Consider the following 27,340-nt stretch of genomic DNA (forward strand, 5'->3'; position numbering starts at 1 on the left):
TTTGCTTCTAAATAAGACCAACTGTGAAAAATACATCACAAATAAAAAGAGGGCTTTATGTATTATGATGAAGATATTACAACTGGCTATTTATATTTTCTTCTAACCACCTTTATCTTTGTGTCGAAAATTTAAGAATAACCATATTATAGAACTCACTTCTAATATCCTTTTCAAGTACTGACAAAGTTGTTTGCTGATCACAAAAGTTATAATATATTGACTTATCTTTAAAAAGCTTGGTTGTTTTTTTTTTTAAATAGGTTCTTAATAAATCCCAGCTCCCGCCAACCCTTCTTTAGGATAGATAGAAGTTTGGAAGAAAAAGCTAAATACTACCTTTCCTTTAGAGCTGCACACGGTGCTATCAGCCTTTTTAATTCTCTTGGCACTTTCTTCACCAAATTCAAACTGAAGCTTATCAATCGTTAATTTATTCTCAGGTCGGTCTTCCAAAATGTTATCTGGAAAGAAAGTAATATCTGATTGAAGTTTCTGAAAGGGAAATTTTATTTCAAGTGAATGTTTTGGGATGGTATTATCTGAATAGAGATTAACCAGCCAACTAATGTTTCTTTCCCTAATACTATTCTGTTGAGTCAGAATAATATCCTATTGTAACCGAGTTCAGCAACCAACATTTCCTTAAAGAAAGAAAGCAGATTTTTCCAGTTATATATCTATGCATTACAGGTAGTCCTCAATTTACAACCACAATTGAGCCCAAAATATCTGTTGTTAAGTTAAGATATTGGTTAAGTGAGTTTTACCCCGTTGTATAACCTTTCTTTCCTTAGCTGTTAGGTGAATCACTACAGTTTTAGGTTAGTAATTTGGTTGTTAAGTGAACTGGCTTCCCTACTGACTTTGCTTGTCAAAAGGTTGCAAAAGATGATCATATGACCTTGGGACACAGCAACGGTCATAAGTATGAACCAGTTGCCAAGCATCTGAATTTTGATCACATGATCATGGGTAAAGTTGGGGCTTATAGTATTTGCCGGGATTGTAAATGTAAAAAATAGTCATAAGTCACTGTTTTCAGTGCTGTTGTAACTTTGAACGGTCACTAAAGGAACTGTTGTTAAGTTGAGGACAACCTGTAATATATTACATTAAAACTGCCCAAGTTACTGTATATGGACAAAAGCAATCTGATGCAATTTTCCAAAAACTTAAGTATTTTAAATACTTGTTGCATGGCAATGTACATAGCCACACTATGGATAGCTAAAAGGGAGGCGTGTGAAAAGGAACTGAGGTGCTTATTAACACACATATTCATTTATTCATTCATTCATTCATTCCCTCACTCAAATTGTATTGCATACTTTAAATCATATATGTGCCCCAAAATCTATTTTACTTTCAACATGTATAAGAAAAAGTGCAATATCTGCAGATATTATAAGCTTCAAAGCAGGAAAAGAAAATTAATGAAATATGCAGTTGAACTTAACTGTTATGTGAAAATGCATTCAAAGCACACATTCTAAATTGCTTGGAAATGCAGAGATGTAATTCATGCAGTTAAAATGTTTGATCAAGGGGTTTTACCTTCCTGGCTGTTAGCAGCAGGAGAAGCATTAAGGACATCAGCTATGAAAACAGTCAGAAAAGAAATAAAAGTAAAGGGAATTGACAGATAAATGAACATAACATTCAGACTAGTAGAATTATCATACTGACACAAACACTTGAAGAACTGCTTTAGGGAAACCTCAGTAGTACTTTATAAAAGAGAATACGAAGGCAAAGCAATTGGCCTTCATATCCAAAGCTGTCGGAAAATCAAAGAAGAATTGACTTCTTAGTATGAGTATTTAGCAAAGATGGGAATCAGGTAAGAGATTAACACAACAGTCTTATACACACTTTCAATGACAATGATTGGATGCAATGGAGCTTACTTCCATGTAAAAATGCACAGAAATTGTGATGTTAATTTATCAAACAGGTACTTTAATCATATTAGCCACAGAAGAGTCTACCTGGGATGACTCAGCAGATTCTTTACATCATGCAAGAAAATAACCAACAACATATTAATATTTGCTTTTGCAACTTATTAGTTAAATTGTATATTCTAATTTAACTTGTTTAATCATATTCAACTGAATCAGCTCTCAATGAGGGGTACTATCTTAAGCACTGAGCTCATGGCAGAACACTGAAGTTAGAAATGATTGTTAGTTGTCTTAATCACAGGATATCTTTTGGGATTTTTGTTCAGTGTTTTGGCCTTGTCATGATCATCTAAATTAAAGCCTTCAATGTGACATACATGAATGTCTGGAAATGTTAACCTGAGGAGCTTTCAATAATGAAGATTTATTTAACTAAGATTTAGATGAAATGTATACGGACTGACATGTCATACAATTATTTTCCCAGTACTTTATGCAAACTAAGTATCTCTATTAACAAAAGCGGATATTAGGGAATATTTTAAATCACTCCACCTGAACCAGCAATCTTCCAGGAATTATCTAGGAGTTACAGAAACTGATTGATTAATTTCAAAAAGATAAGTTGGGTTAGTACCAGCAACGTTTGCTAGATTGAGGTTTTAAAAAATCCACAACGCTGTCAAGAAAACTATAGAGGTACCCATGAAGTCACCAATTCAATTTGATTTAAAAGGTTTGCATTCGCTGTATGAGAACGTACCAATCTCTGGGAGGCTGAAGAGATTCTATGGATTATGGTCAGCCAGATAGATGCTCAAACTGCTTTGGCATTTTGGTCTACCTATTGAGTCCCTTCCAAGAACGTGGACTATGACTATTACTGTTACTACTACTACTATAGATTGTATTGACAGTCTGTACTGTATTTTGACATGGGTTTATTTTATTTATTCCTTGACCCAGGGATTTCAAGAATAGTGACCATGTTTCCCCCAAAATAAGACCGGGTCTTATATTAACTTTTGCTCCAAAAGACGCATTTTCCAGTTAGGTCTTTTGGGGGAAATACGGAACTAAATGCATATGTCTGGCTGACGATCTTAACTGGGGCTTATATTTGGGGTGGGGCTTATATTATGAGAGTCCTGAAAAATCATACTAGGGCTTATTTTCTGGTTGGCTCTTATTTTCGGGGCAACATGTTATGACAAAAATTTTGGCCTTGCCATAAATCTGAAAAATGCAGCATTATATGCAAGTGTGTTCATTTACCATCAGACAAGGATTCATAGTCATAATCATATTCATCTTCTTCATCCTCCTCTTCTTCGTTAGCAGTGGAAAGATTTCCCACACTGCTACCATTGCTTGCCTGAGTCTGCATGTATGCCAGCTGATGAGCCTGCAGCATCAAATCAGATTTTTGAAGTGAGACTGTATGTTCAGTTAGAAAATAACAACAGGTCCTCTACCTTCATCCTCCACACCCAGTTATATACCACCTTTCTTATATTCCCATTTATCCACTCCTACTTCCTACTAGATTATTCTTTCCATTGAGCTATCAATAAGGCCTTACTAGACATATAGGCTTCCATCCACTTGGAATAACATTTAAATTTATTTAACAGAGGAGGTCAGCTACAAAAATATTGGTACGGTAGTGGTGCAGGGGTTAAAATTCAGTATTGCAGGCTAACTCTGCCCACTGCCAGGACTTCAATCTTGAATAGAATGGAGCTGGAAGAGACCTTAGAGGTCTTCCAATCCAGCCCCCTGCTCGAGCAGGAGAACCTGCACCATTTCAGACAAGTGACTGTCTAGTCTTTTTTAAAAACCTCTACTGATGGAGCACCCACAATTTCTGAAGGCAAGTGTTCCACTAGTTCAGTGTTTCCCAAACTTGACAATTTTAAGGCATGTGGACTTCAACTCCCAGAATTCCACAGCCAGCAACGCTGGCTGTGGAATTCCCACAGCCTTAAAATTGTCAAGTTTGGGAAACACTGCACTAGTTAATTGTCCTCACTGTTAGGAAGTTTCTCCTTAATTCCAGGTTGCTTCTCTCTTTGGTCAGTTTCCAACTATTGTTTCTTGTCCTGCCCTCTGGTGCTTTGGAGAACAGTTTGACGCCCTCTTCTTTGTGGCAGCCTCTCAAATACTGGAACACTGCTATCACATCATCCCTGTTTCTTCTTTTCTTTAGACTAGCCAAACCCAAGTCCTGCAGCCGTTCTTCATATGTTTTAGTCAGTGTTGATCAAATTGTGGTTCTTGTGGAACTTTTTCTCCAAAGTTCCAGGTTTGTTCTCTCTTTGTGGAATTCAGTTGAAGTCCACATGCCTTAAAATTGTCAAGTTTGGGAAACACTGCACTAGTTAATTGTCCTCACTGTTAGGAAGTTTCTCCTTAATTCCAGGTTGCTTCTCTCTTTGGTCAGTTTCCAACTATTGTTTCTTGTCCTGCCCTCTGGTGCTTTGGAGAACAGTTTGACGCCCTCTTCTTTGTGGCAGCCTCTCAAATACTGGAACACTGCTATCACATCATCCCTGTTTCTTCTTTTCTTTAGACTAGCCAAACCCAAGTCCTGCAGCCGTTCTTCATATGTTTTAGTCTCCAGGCCTTTGATCATTTTAGTGGTTCTTCTCTGAACTTTTTCCAAAGTCTCAATATCATTTTTGTACAATGGTGATCAAAATTGGTTGCAGTATTCCAGGTGTGGTCTTACTAGGGTTTCATAAAGCAGTACTAATACTTCACGTGATTTTGATTCTATGCCTCTGTTTATATAACCCGGGGTTGTATTGGCTTTTTTGGCTGCTGCTGCACATTGCTGGCTCATAGTCAAGTGATCGTCTACTAGGACTCCAACGTCCCTTTCACAGTTGCTGTTTTTGAGCCAGGTCTTGCCTAATCTGTACTTAAACCTTTGATTTTTGCTGCCTAAATATAAAACTTTGCTTTTCTCCACATTAAAACTCATTTTGTTGGATAGGGCCCATTGTTCAAGTTTGTCAAGGTATTTTTCGATCCTGAGCTTGTCTTCTGGGGTATTGACTATTCCTGCCAGTTTGGTGTCATCTGCAGATTTGATGAGCTCCCCTTATATTCCCTCATCTAAGTCATTAATGAAGATATTGAAGAGTACTGGGCCTAAGACAGAGCCTTGTGGTACCCCATTGCTTACTTCTCTCCATGTGGATGTAGATGTCTTGACCGGCTCAAGGTTGACTCAGCCTTCCATCCTTCTGATGTTGGTAAAATGGAGACCCAGATTGTTGGGGGCAATATGCTGACTTTGTAAACAGCTTAGAAAGGGCTGTGGAGCACTATTAAGCAGTATATAAGTCTATGTGCTGTTGTTAGTGCTACTCCATGCAGAGACTAGCTATCTCTAATGACATGAATGTAAGCTATTTATACAGCCTGAATCTTCTCCTGCAACAGTAAGCATGTCTTTTTTTTCTCATTAAAGAAACACTAGAACAAAACATTCCATGCCAAGATATAGTATACAAATAAACCTCTCCCTTTGGGCATCTATGATTTCCAGTCTTCATGCAAAATATCTTCATTGCATAAGATATGCATTTGCTTTGATCATTTGCTTTGATATTTAGCACAAAAAGGTTAGATATACCATAACTTAAAGGAATGTGGGAGTTTTGTTTTTGTTTTCAATGAACAACATCTTACTCAGTCATAAAACTCAGATCTGTAGCTCATCCAGGTTTATTTAAACCATTTTCATAAATCGTGGCTTTAAGATACCTTCTTTGGAACTGATAGTTAATATTAATAACTGTTTGTTAAGTTTAGATATGTCAAGTTGTGGCTGCTAAATGGAAAAGCTTTTAAAACTTTTCTCTACACCAGACAAGGTGTAGCTTGTCTACACCACCTTTGCAGAGGTGGCATTTGCTGTCTGTTGCTGTCTTCTCAATTCTGTTTGTATGCATTTGTTCATAAGCTTGGTCTTTTATAGCCAGAATTAGCCCCTCGGTCTCTTTCTTCAATATTCCTGCTCTTATCCATTGCCAGATCTTGTTATCTGCCTCGGCTGCTATTTTCTTTATGTACTGGCCACATAATACTTTGTCTTGCCATGTCTCATTTCTATTCTTCATTTGATCTTTATTGTAGAACATTTCGTCTCTTAGGTATTCAGTAAACTTTCATGCTTCAAAACAACTTTTTCACTGCCTTTCAGATATTCTTCCAATGCTTTTTTTCTTTCTTCAAATTATTATTATTATGGTTGGTCCACAGACAGCCAGATATTTAGACTGGATTTTCCACCTATCATGTCCTTCCCAAGGACCTGAAATAGGTAGATATTGTTGTTTAATGGTGTTAAAGGTATAGTTGCAAGAAGTTAGTGGCTCCAAATAAAACTGCCTTTTATTTCCTTAAATTCAAATTTTATTCTTAAAACATTGTGATGTCCAAAGTGGAATATCTGTAGTCAATTTAAAACTTACCTTTTGTTTTAATATATCCACTGGAGTTTGATGAGCTTTGAGCTTCTTATTTTTAAGCAGAATCTTTCTTCTTAATTGATGGGGAGAAGGTAACAATGGGTCATCAGAAAAGTCAGTTTCAAATAAAAATTTAGTTACCAGTTTATCCCCAAATGAATTCTGGAATATCAACATAATAAAAGATATTAGTTCTGAATGATGTTATTAACCCCCCTCAGACAATCAAATTTTGATTCTAATAAACCAGGATATGTATAAGCTTTATATACCTGCATTCAGTCCTTTTTTTGCTTGAGTATTTATTTATTTATTATGAAATTTATTTGCCACCCTTCTGATATTCAACAACTCATGGCAATAAAGTTAGGACTCTGCAGTTAACCATAACATACTGTTTATTTCTATACAATTTATTATGAAAATTGATATGCTCTGAGTACCCTACAGCATTTATATAATAAGATTAAAAATACAAATCAATTCATCCAATTATAATCAATTGAACTGATTGAGACGAAATGGTTTATGACTTCCTAAAAATGTGGTAAGGTGGGTTTTGTTTTTGTCCAAACCATAAAAATTATTATTATTGTTGTTATTTTCCTAGGAAGCAAAGATGCAAAAAAGTAATGGTAAAGGTTTCTGAAGACCCTTTTCCATGATCATGTGGCCAGCATGATTATATACCGAAGCGCACAAAAACCTGTTACCTTCCCACCAAAGTGGTACCTATTTATCTACTCACATTTGCATGCTTTTGAACTACTAGATGGGCAGGAGCTAGGGCAAGTAACAGGAGGTCACCGCATCACTCATGCTCAGGTCTTGAACTCAGTGTCTTTAACCACTGAGGCATTGTGACATTTAAAGCTATGTTTTAAAAGTTAATTTCAAATCCTCTCTTATTGGGAAGCCGTTATTCACAGTATCCTTGTAAGGATACAGTAAGAAGATAATAACTGACTGCAATTTCTAACATATTTGCTAATATAGAAAACGAAACATAGGAGAAAAGGAATTGTATATGTATTAATGATTATGTTAATAGCTTGGCTTGTTAAATCTGACATGAATATAGTCTTGTAACCCACCTTGAAAATGTCAGCCATCTTTCGTTGCTGTGGCAAAGAACAATGATTTTCAATAGATATGATAACCGGATTATCTGAAGTAATGAAAGCATTACGATCAATAGCTTCAATTACTTCCTGTAATAATAAAAAACAATCAGAATTACAGCATTCCCGAATCACAATTAACATGCACAATACTACAAATTACTAAAGGAAATCTTAGTATACTGACTCTAAACCAAAAAAGGAATGCAAAGTTTAGGGAAACTTAAATTAGTTTGAAAGTCTTCTGATTAAAGCACAGTCATAATCACAATTTCAAAGGTTTTGATCTCATATGCCTCAAGAAGGTTAACATATACTCTTCTGTCAAATTAATTTATTGTATATATGATTTGATATTAATTATATGATATATGATATATATGTTCTGTTATTTATTATAAACTACATATACCTTAAAAGCTATCTTGGTAGTAAGTGTATGTCCATGATAAATTACAGGCATGCCGTCATCACCATCCCAGCAGTCTAATTCCACACTCCGACAACCTTGTAATAAAATCTGTAATACAGAAAAGCATGATAATGTAATGATCCTATAACAGTGTTTCTCAGTCCACACCTTAGAGTTGTTCTCTAAGATGTGTGGACTTCAACTCTCAGAATTATCCAATCAGCATGCTTTTGTTCTGTGAACAAAAGAAGCTGTTAAAGATATAACAAGGACAAGGTTATTCCTTTTTTGAAATTTACTAGCTCTATGCAAAATTTCTTTTACTGTATCATTCTAAACCTTCCATCTTTTCATAGGTCCCAGCAAAACTTTCCATTACAGACATAAACAAAATGTAAATCAGATTATGTTTTATGAGCTTCTTCTATTTTAGAAATAAATTCACATATTGTAGATTTTAAATGCACCTGGAAAAATAAATGTGGAAATTAACCTTGGTTTGGGATGGGTGCATGCATCTTCTTTTGGCACGCACATCAAGGATGCTTCTAAATGCTTCCCCAGAGCTAATTTCATCTTTTATTTTAAGACAATTAATGGGTGAGAAAAAAGAAAGAGAAAGAGAGAATAATTGTGCAATTTCATTTGACTGATAGTTCCAAAAACTGTTATGGGTAATCCTCGATTTATTATTGTGATTGAGCCTGGTCCTAAATTGTGGTGATTGTTAAGTGAATCACAATGTGACCACATTTGATTTTACAACCTTTTTTGCAGTGGTCATTAAGCGAACACTGTGGTCACTAAGCAAACATCACAGTTTTAAGAGAACATTGTAGTCATTAAGTGAATGTTGCAGTTGTTAAACTAGTACATTTTCCCCAATTGGATTTTTTTTTTTTTTTTTGCTGGAAACCGGAAATAAATCCTGGAAACCAGCAAAACCTGCTGAAAGTTGCAGTCATGTGACCACGGTACACTGCAAACAGAGGTAAATATGAACTGATTGCCAAATGCCTAAAATAGGACCACATGATCATGGGGAGATATGGCACTCAGAACTTCGAAAATACGTTATAAGTAGATCTGTCATAACTCTGAATAGTCACAAAGCAACCGATCATTCAGTGAGGACTACCTGTACTCTGGAAGTATCCATTGAAGCTAAACTAGGACGCATTTTATTCAATGCTAACGAAGTGTTTATTAATATCTACACATAATAAGTGAGATGGTTCTAGCATTCTTTTAACTATCCTGGACCTTCATTATGCACACAAATAAAGCTGAATCCCTGGAAAATATGTTTTCATCTGGGTCACTTTGCTTGGAAAGTATGTCTAAAATATTATATAATATTCTTAGAAGCAACATTCTCTTGAGTAATAATTTTGCTACAAACTCATCATCTTTTTAGCACAAGTTACATTATTCTGAATGGTGCCTTGACATCTACACGAAACAACATATTAGCTCAGTCTTTCCTGTGGGAAAGTCTAATTTTAGCAGTTTAGATCAGACTGGCTAGTGTCTAAATTCTATGACTCTCAAATGAAAACTCAGAACAAAGCATAAATATATAAATATAAAAAAAGCATCTGAGCACAACTGTGCATACAAACCGCTTTCCCACAGATCTTATTTTCCTACGTTTTACAAGCCATGACTAGGAACATGTGAAAGGTCATGCTTTTTTGACTTTACAAATAAATAAACAAATACTTTTAGAAGAAAGGAGACAGCAGATTGACTTTCTATACCTGGCTGTAAAGTTCAACTGAAGATTCTCCTTTAAGCTGATGTCCCGTGAGATATGTATTGTGTGAAGATTCGATGTAATAATATGAGAGTGGAAACTGTAAATCTTCTATGTTCTCTTGAGATTCATTATTCATACAGGCAAAATTATCTTTATCCATCAGAAACCTAAGATACAGATTTTTAAAATTCATAATAGTTACATAAAGCATCTGGACTGTACATTGGAATATCCAAAGATAATTACCGTGTGAATCCTTCAAATGACATTAGCCCCTGCTGACACATATTGATGCTTGGTTCAAATTTCTGCAATGGTAGAAAGGGAAAGGGTGAAAATTAACTGATCTAACAAACATCCATTTTGACTCAGTTTTTACATATAAATAAATACAATACACAATTGGCACAGCTAATTAGATATGATAATGGCAGATCTAGGTTTTCAAATGAAGCTGTATGTTAACATGGCATCTAAAAGGGAAAGGTAGCACTGGACATAAATATCAAGTAGAAAAGCAGAGACTGGAAGAGAATAATACAACTCTCATTTGCCAATTTTCAACCATGCCAAGATCAACACCCTCCATTCCCACAACATTCGTCTTAGCCATTTCTGCCCTTCAAACCTAGCCAGAAGAAACTGGTAGAGAGGAAAATGTTGGAGGATAAAAACAGTAAATAAGGAATCAGTATTGAACTTTTGTACATCACTACTTTCAGTCTCTTGTACATCTATGATATGAATATTGGGAGGAAGGTGGTATTAGTGCCTTCAAGGCAATTTCTACTCCAGGGAACTAGGAGCCATGGGGGCGCAGTGTTTAAAAAGCAGTAATGCAGGCTAATGCTGCCGACTGCCAGCAGTTCAATTCTCACTGGCTCAAGGTTGACTCAGCTTTCCATTCTTCCGAGATCGGTAAAATGAGGACCCAGATTGCTGGGGCAATAGGCTGACTCTGTAAACCACTTAGAGAGGGCTGTATATAAGTCTAAGTGCTATTGCTATTGCTACATGGATAAGTTCTGGAAGGTTTATGGCCACATTTTCAGAAATGGTTTGCCACTGCCTTCCTCCTAGGTCTGAGAGAAGTGTGACTAGCCCCAAATCATTCTGCTGGCTTTCATACCATAATAATCAATTAAAATATTAAAAACACTAAGTTTGGGTTAGAAAGTTGACAGGTTAACCAACTCTCATTTAGTCAAACTTCATTTGTTGTGCCTTTGAGGCACAAAGTGTCATCCCATAGAGACTATCATGAAGGGCTTAAAAAGCAATGTGAAAATACGAAGAGCAAATTAGCTAAATACATGCACTTTGAAAAGTCTGCATTACTTACCTGAATAACACTGAGGATTTCATCATAAGTATAGTGCTCTCCTTGGCAATTGACCAAGAAATCATTCAGCTGCTGTATTCCCACACCAAATACTCCCAAAGATGTGCTCTCTACTCCGGTGCCATTAGTAACAATGCTTGCGGCAGCAATAGCAGCCGATATTTGTCGCTGGTTGTCTGACAGCTGCTGCCTATTCTTAATGAACAAGCCCAAATCTGATATGTTCCTCGTTAATAAATCTGAAAGATTAAAAACACGATCAGAACTTTCATAGAATACTCATGCTGCTTTTTTCCAGTCTTTAAGTAGTCAGCGATATTTGGAGAACATTTTGCTGAATCTACGATTTGAAAAAAAAAATACTGAATCCATGATTTATATGATTTGGAAATGTATTGGTAATATTGAAATGTTACAATGTGATTTACCCCTCAATGCATTGCGCTGCACTATATAAAAAATAAAAAATTGGCCAACAAACATACAAAATTATTACAGATAATTCTTTTTTTAAATTTTTTTTATTAAATTTTATTAAATAACAAAAAAACAAAAAGTTTAAAAACATTGAACATGGTAAATCAGACTTGACCAATATATCAGTTCATTCCTATTCATAATTAATTAAACTCTATACAATAACATCACTCTAAACTCAATCTTAACTTATCTCATCACAGTGACCTCCAAATTTTTTCCCCCACCATTTATAAAATTTATTCCATATTTGGTAAAAATCCATAACATCCTGATTTTTGAGTCTTTTAGTTAACCTATCTAATTCTGCACAATGCATAATTTTATAAATTAAAATTTCCTCACTAGGTACAGCTGTATTTTTCCAATTCTGAGCGAATACTATTCTTCCCACTGTAACCACATGAATAAATAAATACATATCCTCTTTACTAACATTTTCTTCAACAATTCCTAACAAAAATGTCTCAGGCTTATACTGAATATTTTGTATGCTCATTTCTGTTACCCATTTCCAAACCATACGCCAATACCCCTGTGTTTCCTTACATGACCACCACACATGAAAAAAGTGCCCCTTTCTTTTTTACATTTCCAATATAAAGTTGAGTATCCTTTATACATTTTGGCTAGTCTTGCTGGAGGGAAATGCCATCTATAAATCATCTTATATGAATTTTCTTTATAGGATGACGCCAATGTGATTTTATTGTTTCGCATCCATACCTGTTGTCATTGATCCAAATTAATATTATGTCCTAAATCTATCGCCCATGTCACCATTGTTTCTTTAACTTGTTCTTCAAATAACCTATGTTCCAATAAATGTTTATAAATATTCTTTGATTTTTCTTCGGACCAAGTAAAATTTTATATAGTCCCGTATCTTGTCTATAAATACCCCAATCATGTTTATCTTTTGAATATCTTGCTTGGATCTGGAGATAAGACCATCACTCTATTCCTTATTGTCTTAACTCTTGTCTAGATTTTAGAAGACCCGTCAAAATATCTTTGTATCTAATAACCTTATCTTTCCTAAGCAAGTTGGGGTGTATAACTGCCTCCGATGGAGAAAACCAAATCGGGATCTTTCTATAGTATTGTGATTTAACTGTATTCCAGCTTTTAATTAACCCTTGTCATACTTTGTGCTTTAAAAAATATTGATAGTTTCTGCTTTGCTCCTTCCACATATGAGCATGCCATCCCTGTTGAAGATCAAAACCCTCTAACTGTATACATCTGTGATTCTCTAAAGTTATCCAATCGCTAGTCCAAGATAAGGCCGCAGCTAGGTAATATAATTCCCAGTCAGGGAAGCCTAGACCTCCCCTTTCCTTAGCGTCTTGTAGTGCCTTCAATTTTATTCTAGCCTTCTGACCAGACCATACAAATTCTAAAGTTATTTTATTTAACTCTTTAAAAAATTTCTTATCCAAATAAATTGGAATATTCTGGAACAGAAATATCAATTTAGGTAGAATATTCATTTTTATAGCAGCAATTCTCCCCAGTAGTGAAAGACGTAAATTTCTCCAACGTTGGAGCATTACAGATAATTCTCACTGAATGACCGTTTGTCCAGTGACTGTTCAAATTTACAATGGTACTGAGCAAGGAGGATTTATGATAGTCCTTGCAACTGCAGCCACAACAGTGTTCCTATGGTCATGATAACAATCTAAACTGGTTGCACTTGGCAGCCAGTTTATAATTATGATGTTGCAGCATCCTGAGGTCACATGATTATTATGTGCAACTTTCACTACCAGCTTCCACAAGCAAAGTGAATGGGGAAACCAGCAGGACGTTGCAAGTCATTCCAGTAAATTACTCTTGCTCCTGTCCATTTTTCTCTCGAGAAGCTCCCAAGCAGCAGGGCAAGTGTAGGACCCACTCACTCTGGGTCATAGCACTCATCCTGTCTTCCACACTGCTTGCAAACCATGTAAAGAAAGGCTTCTCATGACTGGGACTTCTGTCTTCCTGCCAGCTTCCCCATTGTTTGTTGGAAGTAACCAGGAAATTTCAAATACTGGGGATGTAAGGCCCTCACTTAACAATCTACCATCTTTGCTTAATGATGGCAACAGGGCTGCCAGTTGTATCATTGCTAAGTGACGTGTTCATATAACATTGCACATTACAACCACATTCATTACGCAAGGACTATCTGCACTGGAATTACAACTCTGTCATAGACAACCCAGATCTAAAACCAATTTGCTATCACATTGTTTAGTTTTACCTAAATCAGGCTGGAGGCCGTTTGTATTTTCATCAATCTTCAGGGAAGTATACAACGGAGCTGAATCAGGACTCAGACGATTGCATGGTATGGCATATGTATCAAAAAGATCCTTGAGATCTTTGCGGCTTCGTACGCTGTAATATACAGACTATTTTTATTATGTATTTTTCAATTATGTAAACTGAATCTGCTTATGTGGAATAAACTAGTAATTTACCTGAAAGACTTGAAGAGCTCTACAAATTCAACAAAGCTCATATTGCTATCAGAAGCCATACATGTCTGGAAGCCTTTCAATCCTCCTTTACCTCTTCCATGCCAGCTACTACTGCTCCAGGTGCTAAAAAAAATATTAAAGTGTGTATATTTGATTATAAGTTTATGTAAAAGCAGTTATTTAATTGTTATAATATTGTAGAGTACAATAATATTGCACTCTAAACACACCATCTTTACAAGGCCAATTTTAATTACTTGATTAAAGAAGGAAATTATATTGATTTATTTAATCATTAATACAGTAATATTATATAAAAAGTGACAATAAAGGTTATCTCATCTTATCCTCTCCTCTCCTCTCCTCGTCTAGCCTATCTTATCTCTTTATTTTAGAAGGCTCAGCGCGGGGCACATTTTATTTATTTATTTATTTGTTTGACTTATATACCGCTTTAAGTGCAAGCACTCTCTAAGCGGTGTACACCAGTAAGCAATGTATATATATATTTACATTGCCCCCAACAATCTGGGTCCTCATTTTACCTACCCCGGAAGGATGGAAGGCTGAGTCAACCTTGAGCCAGTGAGATTTGAACTGCTGATCTGCTGAACACAGTCAGCTAAAGTGGCCTGCAGTACTGCACTCTAACTGCTGCGCCACCTCGGCTCTTTTTTTATTTTTACTATACCCTATCTCAATGGTGGTGAACCTATGGCACGGGTGCCAGGGGTGGCACTCAGAGTCCTCTCTGTGGGCACACGCGCCGTCGCCCCAGTCCTAGGCCTTCAGCTGGGTTTTATAAAACCTTTTTGCTTTAGTACTCTGCAGCTGTGTGCAAAAAAAAAAAAAGGTTCAATCAGTCAATTTCAACTTCTTGCGGGAAAAAAAAAGATCTTGCAAAGTTGGAATTGATTAATTGAACTTTTTAGTCCCACCCAGTGCAGCCATGCTCACCCAATGGGCCACATCCACCCAATGGGCCACACCCATCCGGCACTCAACGATGCATAAGTGGGTTTTGGGTTGCAGTTTGGGTACTCAGTCTCTAAAAGGTTTGCCATCACTGTCCTATCTGATAGGGTAGGCAATGATTTGTTCAAAGATGAGCAAGTACTGTGGCTGAGTAGATATTTCAGTCTAACAACTAGGCCTGAAATGCTATAAAAATGGCATCCTATCCTTAGAATGAAACCAGGCATTTAGTTCCTTTACTTGTAGAACAGATTTTTTAACAATTAATTCTGATTTTGTATGATGATTTCCACGATCCCCAAATTCTGAGTTTCTGTACACACACAAGTACAATTCTGTTACAAGTGATAACTAAAAAAAGCTGCCAACCATCAGTTTCTCAGATAATAGAAGCAAACCTTTTTCAAACCATGCATGATACGCTTCAAAAAAAAAAAAAAAAAAAAAAGCCAAACTCAAAGCCAACACTCACAACAGGCTTAAAAAACTGCTTTCTTCTTACCTAGGTTGGCTTTTGATTGACAGTGACATCACGGGAGAAGACTGCGGTCTAACAGGTGAAGAGACACCAGGTGTTACACTAGGTGGCTCTGAAGTAGTCAGTGACTGTGTTCTTCTGGAAGGCAGAGTGTTTGCTCCAGTAAAAGTAACCAGAAGAGTTGGCTCTAACAATAAAAGAAATTTTATCAGTGACTTTTATTTATCTGTAAATCCTACCTGACCCATGCCTAATGCTCCATCAAATAAATTATAACTAAAGAACTATATTTTATTGAGCTACTTGTCCAGTTTCTGAAACAGTGTCCAAAATGTTGTGTTATATGCAAGCATTTGTCAGACAGAAAGAAAAGTGCTGAAAACAACTGTTCATAGTGCTTTAGGAAATATCTAGTAACATATATCACTAGTGTCCCACATTCTGTTTCCCATTTGGGAGTGATTTACTTCTATTTAAAAAAAAAGAGAAATGTTCATATTTCTAATATTCATTAGACGAAATAATTTTATTCAAGCAAAATAAAACCACCAGGTAGTAATTACTAAGCATAAATTAAAACACTGACATTTTTTTTCTCAAATGTTTGGTTTCCTGAAAACATTTTGGTCATTATGATAGCCCTCTTCAAATTGAACACAAATGGAATTTTAACTGACCGTATCACATAGGAATCTTGAAAGATATGAAATTAACCTTTAATAACTATAACGTATTTAATCACATAATGTTTCCAATATGCAGCATTAGTTCAACTGTTTAATTATTAATAAGGGAGATCTCTGGTGCCCTCTGAGCTTGGTTGTTTTCTTGCAGATATTTCATTTCCCATCATTATTAATCTGTGCATTAATTTACGTGTGTCCTCTCTTTTTCAGCCATCATTCTGGCCACAGGTAATTTGCATTTTTTACTTACCTATAGTAGACCTTAATAACCATACATTCCAACAAGCTATCAGCTTAACCCATAATTGAAGCTGGCTTGTTTCTAACAAACTGTAATTAAAATTAAACAGTTCGGATGAAATGATAAGCAGCAGTTGATTGGAATACAACAAAAATACCTTCTGGACTTCCAGTTAGGTGTTTTGGTATAATGGATGCAGGAAGTTAGAGCTCCGTCTTTCACATTTGATTTCGCCCCCCTGAGGACCCTAAAAAGGGTCAAAAATCGCCACGGAGAGGCTACGAAGGAGGGAACCCTTGTCAATCGCACAGAGGTGGCAGAGCTTCCGCTGGATCCAAGGAAGCCATCCAAACCAACGGGGGAAAGTCTGGCTACATTCGTGTGGCCAGTCAGAAGCTGCTGACAACCGAAGATAAACACTAACTAGCAATTTTTGAGCAACATGGATGGAACTAGGTGAGCCTTTATCCTCTTTTTATGACCTTAATACTACTTTCCTGGAAAAAAGAATGCCCAAAGAAAAGAATCCTCCCCGATGAGAGAGGGAAGTTTTTGCCCCGCTCCCTCAGGAAAAAAAAAAGCGGCAAATTAATTGCTTTGGGGGAAAATAGAGAAAACTAAAAGATCAATTTGGAATTAATACAGATATATAGCTTTGAAATTTGGGGACTAAAAGTACTTTTGAGACTTTTTTTTAGAAAAGATATTTGAAAGTCTGTAAAATAGGCTTAGATTTGGAAAGCTGGAAGATAGTGTCAAGATGGTGACATCTAGTGGCAAATCATGGCACTACAATTTATTATGCTTAAAGGAAACTTGGCTTGAAGCTCGGACTTAGACAAGACTCTTTGTTGTTCCTGGAAACTTTCACTTTTACAGACTGCAGCTGGGAAAAGGGAAAAAAAAACCTCTTGGGCTGCTTATCTGTTTTGGGGACCCTATTGGACTATAAATACTACAACATAAAAAAACAAAATGGGTGTTCCATACTTAGCCGCAAATGGTAAAAAACTGTCTTTAATACTTGCCTCCGAAGCCCCCAGCTTAATATACCAGCAAGGAAATGCTAATGAATCTCAGAAAGAAATTCTTTCTATGTTGAAATCAATCCAAGAGACAATTATTTTATTTCATGATAAGACTAAAAATAACGCAAATGAGATAAAAGAACAATTCTCTAATCTAAATTTACAAATCCAGACAATGACTACAAAGAAGGAACTAGTAACCCAGAAAACAGAAAGAAAATTAGAAGAAATGGATCCAAAGATGGAGGACCTAAAGGAAGGAATTAACAGATAAATACAGACAAATAAAAAATTAGAAGATGCAGCGATAACACTAGAAATGGAAGAGATACCTTACTTGTCAAGATCTCAGAACACATTTGAGGATAAGGAAGAAGAACTGATCGAATGGATGATAAAGCTGTTAGGAGAAATGTTAAATATTGACAAACAAGAAATGAAAAGAAAAACTGAAGGACAAGGACAGAGGCTGTTTAATGAATATAAATGGGTTGAACGTTCTTCCAAAAATATATCAATCAAATTCTCTTCCTCATTCCGAACAATATATACAAAAACAGAGGAAGAATTACTTGAGTATTCAAATGCAATGACTTGGCAAGTTATTTGGCAAAGGAAGAAAGCTAGAATAAAACTGAAGAAAATAGAGGTTTTGACCTATTAGATGACCTATTATAATATTAAACAGATGTTTGAATATGATTAAGAAAATAGATAATTGTTAGAAATAAAAGTATTATTATAATTAGAAGGATAGGATTATACTTTGTTATGAGATAGGAAATATGAAAATTTTAAAAGGGTTTGAATAAGGGAAGTTTTTGGTTACCCAAATATAATTTATTATAAGAAAAGTACAAGTGAAAGAGATATTTTGAATATTGATGGGAAATTTAAAAAATTTAAAAGCGGGAAAAACAGGATATTGATTGAACAAATGGATTTTAAGTGCAAATACAATTGAGATATGTTCTGGCTAGAAAAGATATTATAAACTGACAATATTATGTATAATACCAGAAAAATGTGATGAAGATGTCTATATTTAATTGTATATGTATTAACAGTAACAAGAATTGCATTTGCCCAGTGTGAAAAATGCATACCACCAGAAGAAGAGAGGACCAAGGAAGCACTGGATGGTGTAGTACTGGAACTAGACTGAGAAAGTTAATATGTACTACTGAATTACTAATGGACTCAGACTACATGTTGTTTATTAAGTACTCATGATTGTAAAATTAGAAAATTAATAAAATATTTATATAAAAAATATCTTCAAAGTCCTCTTTGCAGCTGTATTAGAGGAGAGGAACTGCTACAATGTGTATTGCTTATTTCAGCATTGAATTCTCAAGTGTATCCCACTTTTAGTGACCACAGTTTGCTACTTTTCCAAATCTGCAGTCATGGCTAACTATAATTATGATTTGTTTTACTTAGCCAGTTTTGGAGTTCTTGGCTGAAGTTTTCTCATTTGAAACTAACCAAAGTTAGATATTCATCACAATTTTTCACGTTGTTAATCTTGAAGGCTGTATGTATGTGTCACGTACAGCTCTTGAGGATGTCATGGTCACAATCTTTTAGCTTTTTATTGATTTTATTATAATTTCCTTCATTGCTGTGAGTTACCCAGTCATTGAGAGTTGAGTGGCATATAAGTTTAATAAAATATTATTATTTTTACCTGGTTCTTCTTGTTCATCAATATCTTGAGGGTCTGAACCACTTCTATTCCGATTTTCCTTAAGAGGTTTTACTTTTCGACTTGCCATCTCATCATCAGTGCCATCTCCACTTTCACCCTTGAAACAGTGACTTTCTCAATAAACGTCTTAGAAAAACAGCACACATTTCAACCACTTTCTATTTTGTAAGTCACACAGTTCTATGAGCAGCTAATCAAACCAGTTGGTGAAAGGCTATGAAAATTGCATATGGAACAGAATGAGTAATAATATTCATTGGCGGGTCAAGCTAGCCATTTTTAAAAAAATATATACTATATATACATATATATATATATACACACATATACATACACAAAAATACATACACATATACATACACATACACACACACACAAATATATATATATATATATATATATATATATATATGTTTTCTGAGGTTTTCGCGGGTGTTTGTATGTAGGTCTTTGGTTGTTCAGGTTTTCTCCCGCGTAAAATTGGAAGTGTCTTGGCGACGTTTCGACGAAGTCACATTCGTCATCTTCAGGCTGGTGCTCCTCGAAGCACGAAGCTGAAAGCACCAGCCTGAAGATGACGAATGGGACTTCGTCGAAACGTCGCCAAGACACTTCCAATTTTACGCGGGAGAAAACCCGAACAACCAAAGACCTACATATATATATATTCTTATTAATATATATATATTAATAAGAATAGTGAAAATAAAAATATGATTCCTGGGTGAATCCATAGTCAATTACCAATAAAACGTGAACACCAGGAATATAATAAACTATAAAAGTTTAATACCATCACCGATCACCAAGCTTTCGTCAGATACTTCTGACATCGTCAGGGTAATGCTGGTCTGTGGGAGAGTGCCTTTAAAGGTGAGCTGTCATTGCACATGGCTCCTAGATGTCGTAGGTCCTAATTGATTTAACTGCTTTTTAATTACGGCTTCCATACTGATGACTCCTCTTTTCTTGCTTTTACTGCTTGTGGGTGTGTCATTATTCCCCTCTACCTCCCACTGTCTTGAATTAGGGAGGTTCTTTCCTCCCCTTTTTTGGTCATTCGTATCTCTTAAGTTGTTCCCTCTTCACACCTCCGTGTCTCCTGCCTTCCTCCTTCTTCTGATCTTTACTTGCTCCCCAATTGTCATCCCTCATTCTATGGGGGTGCACTCTCAGCCTTTCTCCCCATCCCTTGCTTTCCATTTCCCTCTCTTTGGCTGCATAAACTCCGTTTCTGTCATTGCCATTCCGTCTGACATCTACTTGCTCTTTCACCCCATTATCAATGTTCTCGGACTCCACGTCAGTTAAATCAATTAGGACCTACGACAAGATCTAGGAGCCGTGTGCAAATGATGGCTCACCTATAAAGGCACTCTCCCATAGACCAGCATTAACCCTGACGATGTCAGAAGTATCTGACGAAAGCTTGGTGATCGGTGATGGTATTAAACTTTTATTATATTCCTGGTATTCACGTTTTATTGGTAATTGACTATATAAATATATATATATATATATATATATATATATATATATATATATATATATATATATATATATATATATATATATAAATAAATAAACAAAAAGAAAAAAGAAAAATTGCATTGCTTCCAAATAAATGAAATTTAAAGAACTAAGGTTTACTTAATAAGGTTTATTTAAACTAAGGTTTATTTATGTAAAAGTTCACTCTGACAGGTAAAAACATAATAAATCTTAAATAATCCATGTACTAATATTAACTAACAAAAGATCCTACCCTCATGAGCACTTTTTTTTTCTTCTTAGCTGCACTGATTCCTAAAGTGTTGGTTCTTTGCATGCCTGGCTTCTCTATGCTTTTTGCCAAATTTCCCGAGCTTGCATTTCTCGTACTCCAGCGTCTCCCTCCGAATAACTCGACCGCTTGAGCCAAGGTTGGACCCTCGTATCGGCCATCCTCCTAATAAATGTATTCAACTTTATTAAAATGTACAACCTACATAATTAAAGAGAAATAGTTTATATTCTTTTAATTGTGTGCAGGCATGTTAGAAAAGAACACAGTGTAGGAATGGAAAATAGATGATTACAGAATTCAACAATACAATAACAGGAAAAACAATATATTTGATAGGAAAAGGGAGAATTATAGTTCACTTTACCTGATAGAGGCTGACGTACTGTTTCCGCAGCCACTGTAACCTCTGATCAGGAAATCTCCTCATCTTCCTTATAGCATTAATTAATTCCAGCAATCCATGAAACAACATTTTAACCGTATATTTTGGAGCAACAAAGTGCAGCAATTTGTTTTCAGTAGTTTGAAGTCCATATAATAATGTTATACCATTCTCTTCAAGAGTCATGTTTAAAAGGTTATTCTGGATGCACACCGCATGCATATCAATGCCGGAGTGTCCCATATACACAGCTTTCGCTGATAACAGATCTAAGCAACCCTCGGCCACTCCGTTTAATCCAGTACTGCCAAGAAACTGAAATTTTCCAAGGTCAGTGGTGCTACCTAATGTGCTAAGTTTTATTTTAGAATTTGTACAGCAAGCAATGGTTGGCTTTGTCCATATCAATGTACTATTGTCAGGTTGAAGCTGAAGGAAGCAACGAGCTGATAAGTGAGTTTCTTGATCATAACGTATGACGGTTGCGCCTTGCAACATGAACTGATGGACATCAGTTCTGATTGACAGCACATACCAGGGAATTATCTCTATTCCATGGCCGAAAGCTTCTTGTTGTTCTTCAGCAGCCTGGGTAGCCCACTCTTTGGACTGCTCAAATATGTCATTTTCAGAATCTGACAGCTCTCCAGTTGTTAAGCTGAGTAGAAACCAAGATACAGTGAGCCTTTATTTGCAAAGATCAACATGTCACTTGTTATTTCATCATGCAATTCTGTAAAGTAATATGCAGCCTTGCAATATGTTATATGCAAAATATTTTAACATTAATTAATGTTTAAACTCATACTTTCTCAATGAGCTTCATTTGTAACAAAAGGGTTATTTTATTAAAAACAATATAACATCGTAAAATTATTGCATTTATTTAAACATTTATATTCTGCGTATTTTCCAAAGAGTTCTTATGAGTAAATCCCCATGTCACCAATGTTGGTTTTGCTTTTTTAATAAAAAATATAGTAGAATTAATAAATGTTTATTATTTCAGGCAAATTAAAAGTATATTCAAAAGGAAGTAAGGCCTGATAAGACACCACCGTTCAAAATGTATGCATTAGATTTTCTTTCTCTTTCTTCCTCATTTAAAATGCTTGTTCATTTAAAAAAAAGTGGAAAATATACACGCATGTATAAAAAAAAATCAAGAAAAGACTCTCTTCCTATGGCTTAAGGAATGCAATCATGGAAAAGATCTGAGAAGTATACTTAAAACAGTTCAGCATCACAAATTATTCAATACATGCCAAAGCCGTAATGTTCAACCTATATGATATAAGTGATGGACAAGTCTGTAATAATATGATTACGTGATTCATATATTTAGAAGCTCAAAGCATGGCACTAGAAAATAGATTTCAAAAAGCACTATTACATTATACCAGTGGTGGCACAGTGTTTAGAATGCAGGATTGAGGCTCTGCCAGTAGTTTGATCCTGACTGGCTAAACCTTCCATCCTTACAAGGTCAGTAAAATGAGGAGGTCCAATTGTTGAGGGCAATTTGCTGAGATTGTAAACTGCTCAGAGAGTGCTGTAAAGCACTAAGGGGAAGTATATAAGTCTAGGTCACAGGTCGGCAACCTGCGGCTCCGGAGCCGCATGCGGCTCTTTGAGCCTTCCCCTGCGGCTCCCAGCCTCCTCTGCCTTTGCAGAGAGAGACAGAGACAGAGAGAGGAATTGCGCTTCCCTGCTTTTCTCTCTCTGTGTGTTTTTGTGTGTGTGTGTGTGTGTGTGTGTGTGTGTGTGTGTGTGTATAAAAAAAAGAGAGTGCACTCACAGTGTTCTCCGAGGAGCTGAAAAGCTTACTGAGCGGAGCTCTTCCCTTTGCTGCGTCTCTGCAGGAAGCAGGAAGGGCAGGAGAGAGCTAGCTAGCCCAGCTAGGCTGACTCGGGAATTCTGGGAGTTGAAGTCCATGAGTCATAAAAGAGACGAGGTTGCCTACCCCTGATCTTGTTGGACAACAGCCTAAAGCTTGTCAGGTGAGCAGCAGATAGGAGAGGGGGGGGAGAGAGAGAGAGAGAAAGAGAGAGAGGGAGAGAGAGAGAGAGGAAAGAGAGAGAGAGAAAGAAAGAGAGCGGGGGAAGAGGAGTGGCAGACCAAGGGCAGATAGAGAGGGAGAGAGAGAGAGAGAGACCCTTTTGACATCTAAAATGAAGATAACACTGCATATATCCTTTTTTACCTTTGTGTGTGTGTGTGTGTATATATATATATATATATATACATACATACATACATATACATATATACACACACACACACACATACATACACACACACAAACACACACACACAAACACACACACATAAATAAAGGTAAAAAAAGATATATGCAGTGTTATCTTCATTTTAGATATCAAAATGGTTTTGCGGCTCCCAGTGTTTTGTTTTTGGTGGGAAACGGGTCCAAGTGGCTCTTTAAGTGTTTTGCGTTGCCTACCCCTGGTCTAGGTGCTATTGCTATTATGGATTTGAAGTAAAGAAATATTGCAAGTTTTTTCAAAGACTCACAACTAAACATTTTACAGTATGGAGAAATTATTCCAAGTATATTGCTATAAAAATGTACTACTACAGAAATCAACATTGTTCATCAAAAATATGTGTCGAAACTGAAATGAACAGTTATAACAGAGAATGACATGGTTATTTTTATTCCATTGAAACAAATCACTGCTTCAATCTCCAACTATTCTCATATTTGAGAATTTTTAAGAAGACTTTAGTTTACCGTAAAAGAATGCTGAAGAATTAAATTTTAGGCAGTAATATTTTCAATACAATCAAAATGAATGTGTTTTGCTGCTTCATTTTACCAAAAACGGCTATGACTGAGAGAAAAACAAGCATTTGAATAATGAGAAAAAGATAAAGAATATAAAGTTCAGTTTAGTAGCACTTTAAGTGGCATTCTACTGAAACAAAGAAAACAATTAAAAAAAATAAAGCCAGCCAATTGGAATGTAATTACCAAATCCAGCTTAGAGATACAGTATACTGCCTCCATTTTTCTTCATCTTCTTCTAATCCCTGAAAATGTCTATTTATTTTTAGGGAAAGCCTTTCAAGTTTAGTATCCAAGAAATATAATGTTTCAAAGAAAACATAAGCTTCAATTAATAAGCTAATTCTCCCCCCAAAAGCTGTAAATTGTTAAACAACAATCCAAGGCTTTTCAAACATTTTTAGATGTCAAGAGGTGAAATGAAAGGACAAGAAGATCAGCCAAACATCAGATATTGTTCATATGCCCAGAAAGAACTGATGCCAGATGATAATTACATTATAAGCGCTTTTGTCAGGAAGCAAAGATGACTTCACATACATATTAAGGGAATGAGCACATTTAGAAATAGGCATTTGTGTTTCCTGCACAAATGTTGATTAACTGAATATTAATATAACCTTCATTGTTTAAAATTATATGAGGTCAGGTTGTTTGTGATTTTTTTTTTACAGCTGGGCAGCTATGTAAATATAGACAAAGATGAACTATAGTCTTCACTATATTTCACCATTATTTCCTCTTCTTCCTTTTATTCCCTCTGGTAATCATGAAATTCAGGATGATTACTTGTAATTACTGTTCTTCAAGTGTACTTCGTTTATGTATTTATAGCCATGGCTTTGCATTTTTACAAATTTTTGCTCAAAACCATTTCAAACTGTGTTTTCAGTGCAAGACACCACCTCTTATTTATGTTCAAATAATTTGTCCACCACTTCCTAGAACTGTTCCTAAAACTAACACTTTGCTAAAGACCAGGTGGATGAATTATGTGAAGGACTAGGTGATCATTCAAAACAACCAAGTAATTATTATTAGTCTTCATAATGAGGGAATAATTGTTTACCTTAAGTTATTTATTTATTCAAATTCATTATAGCTGCCTAACTTAATGGACATTTTAGTCCATTTATTTGGTTGTGAAATATAACACAAGAGAAGAATAGAAGACAGCATTGCAAATAATTCATCCAGGTAGAAATCTTAAATAAGAGTATTTCAAGCAAAAATGTAACTTATACCACTAAAAAAACCAAACCTTTTTTTAAAAAAGTGATAAAACTTTTGGCTTGAAATCTCAAAAAAAAAAAAAAAACAACTAATCAAATCTAACAAGTAAAATGATCCATGATTTACAGTACATGTAAAACAGTAATAATGTAATAAAGCTGATTTCTAGTTGGTTCTTTCATTTGTCTGTTTTTAAGAAAATTCCAAAAGTACTGATTCTTGATTGGGCTGTCTCTGAGCCAGATTTCATTAATGCCAGCACAATAGTTTACACCAGTCAAATGGTCTTTCTTTATATGTTTTAGTAGCTTTAAAAGGCTTGGCTTTATAGCCACTTCTAATGATTAATTTGTTACTGCTTGCTTATAATGCTACTTTTCAATGTTGATGTTACTGAGATTTTATTTTGATTTTGGCCATGTCCAGATGTAAATATACTTTCTTTCCTGCAGTTCTTATGCTTTATTATGAAGATGTCGGGTGTATACCATCGGTCTCATTGGACTGATCATAATAAAGTAGCCTTTCATCTCTCCCACCCCAGTCCCTTTCCTGAATACAATGATAGTTGTGAACAGGAATGCAAGAGTTTCACATACCTACTCACAAAGACCTGCAAGACTATAAAACTACTCAACCCCTCCCCCAAAGATTGCAGGCCTATAAAGGATTCCTAAACTACCACATTTGTCGCTGACCTTCCTATGATAATACAACTCTTTTCTATCTATGAAATAAACTATTTTTCCCAATGATTTTTTTTCCCTTGTAGAGCAATAATTTGGAAATTATTTGTTAAACGGGTGACAATTTCTTTGGGTACAATTTATTGTTCATATATTGCCATATACAGTGGTACCTCTGAACTCATTATTAATTGGTTCTGGGAGGTGGGATGAGTACCAAAAACAGTGACTACCGAACAAATTTCTCCCATAAGGAATAATGTAGTGAGTCACAAGGCAACCGACATGGACAAGTTCTAGTTTGTGCGTTGAGTACCAAACAAACAATGAGTACTGGGACAAAATTTTCATGTTAAAATGTGTTGAGTACCAAATTCAATGAGTTTCAAAGCAGTTGAGTACCAAGGTACCACTGTATGTGTAATTTTTAAGAAAAACTGCTTACTTGCAGATACATCACCCATCTCTGTATAAAAACAAAAATATGTCCTTTCTATGATTGAAGGAAAACTAGGTAGAATCGAGGAAAAAAGTTAGTTTTAAAATTTCATTGAAATTGCCATGTTTGCATGCTCACAAGTCACATTTTCAGGGCAATGGCAAGAGGAAGGAAAAATGGTGACTGCCTCTAAAGCCACTACCAAAATCCTGACAAAATTACTGCTATGAGTATGTCTCTCTAAACAGATTGTCCTTGTTAACAGGAACAACAACAGAAAAAAGAGGATGAAACATGAACTGGTGACTAAGAGATGGTGACATCTGGATGCTCTGTGAATTTGGATGAATAAGCATATTGCACATGAAAAGGTTTCCTGGAAGCAATGTTTCTATTTTGTAATGTAATTATTTTATAATTTTATTATAATTATATGGCAGAATTGCCTTCAGAAGCTTGCAAGAACACCAAAAGGTTTATTTTAGTTGTTTGCTATAAGATGGGTAGCAAATAAAGTCAATAAATGAATAAATGCATTTCATGAAATAATTTAATAGCTGTGTGTTTTGAAACCCATAACACATTTGGCCTAGGTATTTAATGTTACCTGGAATAGAGAGATATAGATATAGATATATAGAGAGAAGGACAGACATACTAGTTTCCTGTTCAAAGAAGATCATAGCTTCAGTAGCAGTTTATAAATTTAGAATAAAGTTAGGCTGATAGATAGCAACTTGCACAGACCACCCAGTTGAATTTCACAAATGAACAGAACTCTGTCCTTGGGTCATACGCGTACGAGAAATTTTATCTCTCTATATCATAGCTGTCGACTCTCAATTCACCAGGAAAAGAGAAATAATAGTGGTTATATTTTTTCATGGACATATAGTTGAAGCAGTGTAACCTAAAAAAG

At 35.6% G+C, this 27,340-nt stretch overlaps 1 protein-coding gene across 9 annotated transcripts in view; it reads right to left on the reverse strand.

The window, feature by feature from the left end:
• The window catches only part of PLCE1 (phospholipase C epsilon 1), a 171,482-nt gene that overhangs the window by 26,209 nt on the left and 117,933 nt on the right, over positions 1-27,340 (reverse strand). For 8 of the 9 annotated variants that reach the window (XM_039336001.1, XM_039335999.1, XM_039336000.1 and 5 more), the window contains 15 exons: positions 21,240-21,915; positions 20,855-21,037; positions 19,069-19,186; positions 15,448-15,610; positions 13,971-14,093; positions 13,751-13,887; positions 11,023-11,261; positions 9,927-9,988; positions 9,682-9,847; positions 7,922-8,029; positions 7,483-7,599; positions 6,392-6,550; positions 3,183-3,312; positions 1,558-1,599; positions 340-464 (listed from right to left, as the gene is read on the reverse strand). In XM_039336001.1, coding sequence (XP_039191935.1) covers positions 340-464; positions 1,558-1,599; positions 3,183-3,312; positions 6,392-6,550; positions 7,483-7,599; positions 7,922-8,029; positions 9,682-9,847; positions 9,927-9,988; positions 11,023-11,261; positions 13,751-13,887; positions 13,971-14,093; positions 15,448-15,610; positions 19,069-19,186; positions 20,855-21,037; positions 21,240-21,915 — 2,548 coding nt within the window. The remainder of the gene's footprint in view (positions 1-339; positions 465-1,557; positions 1,600-3,182; positions 3,313-6,391; positions 6,551-7,482; positions 7,600-7,921; positions 8,030-9,681; positions 9,848-9,926; positions 9,989-11,022; positions 11,262-13,750; positions 13,888-13,970; positions 14,094-15,447; positions 15,611-19,068; positions 19,187-20,854; positions 21,038-21,239; positions 21,916-27,340) is intronic. The other variant, XM_039336004.1, reaches the window with a different exon arrangement.

The sequence above is a fragment of the Crotalus tigris genome, unplaced genomic scaffold (assembly GCF_016545835.1).
Source record: "Crotalus tigris isolate CLP2741 ecotype Arizona unplaced genomic scaffold, ASM1654583v1 scf7180000017663.5292952, whole genome shotgun sequence".
NCBI lineage: Eukaryota > Metazoa > Chordata > Lepidosauria > Squamata > Viperidae > Crotalus > Crotalus tigris.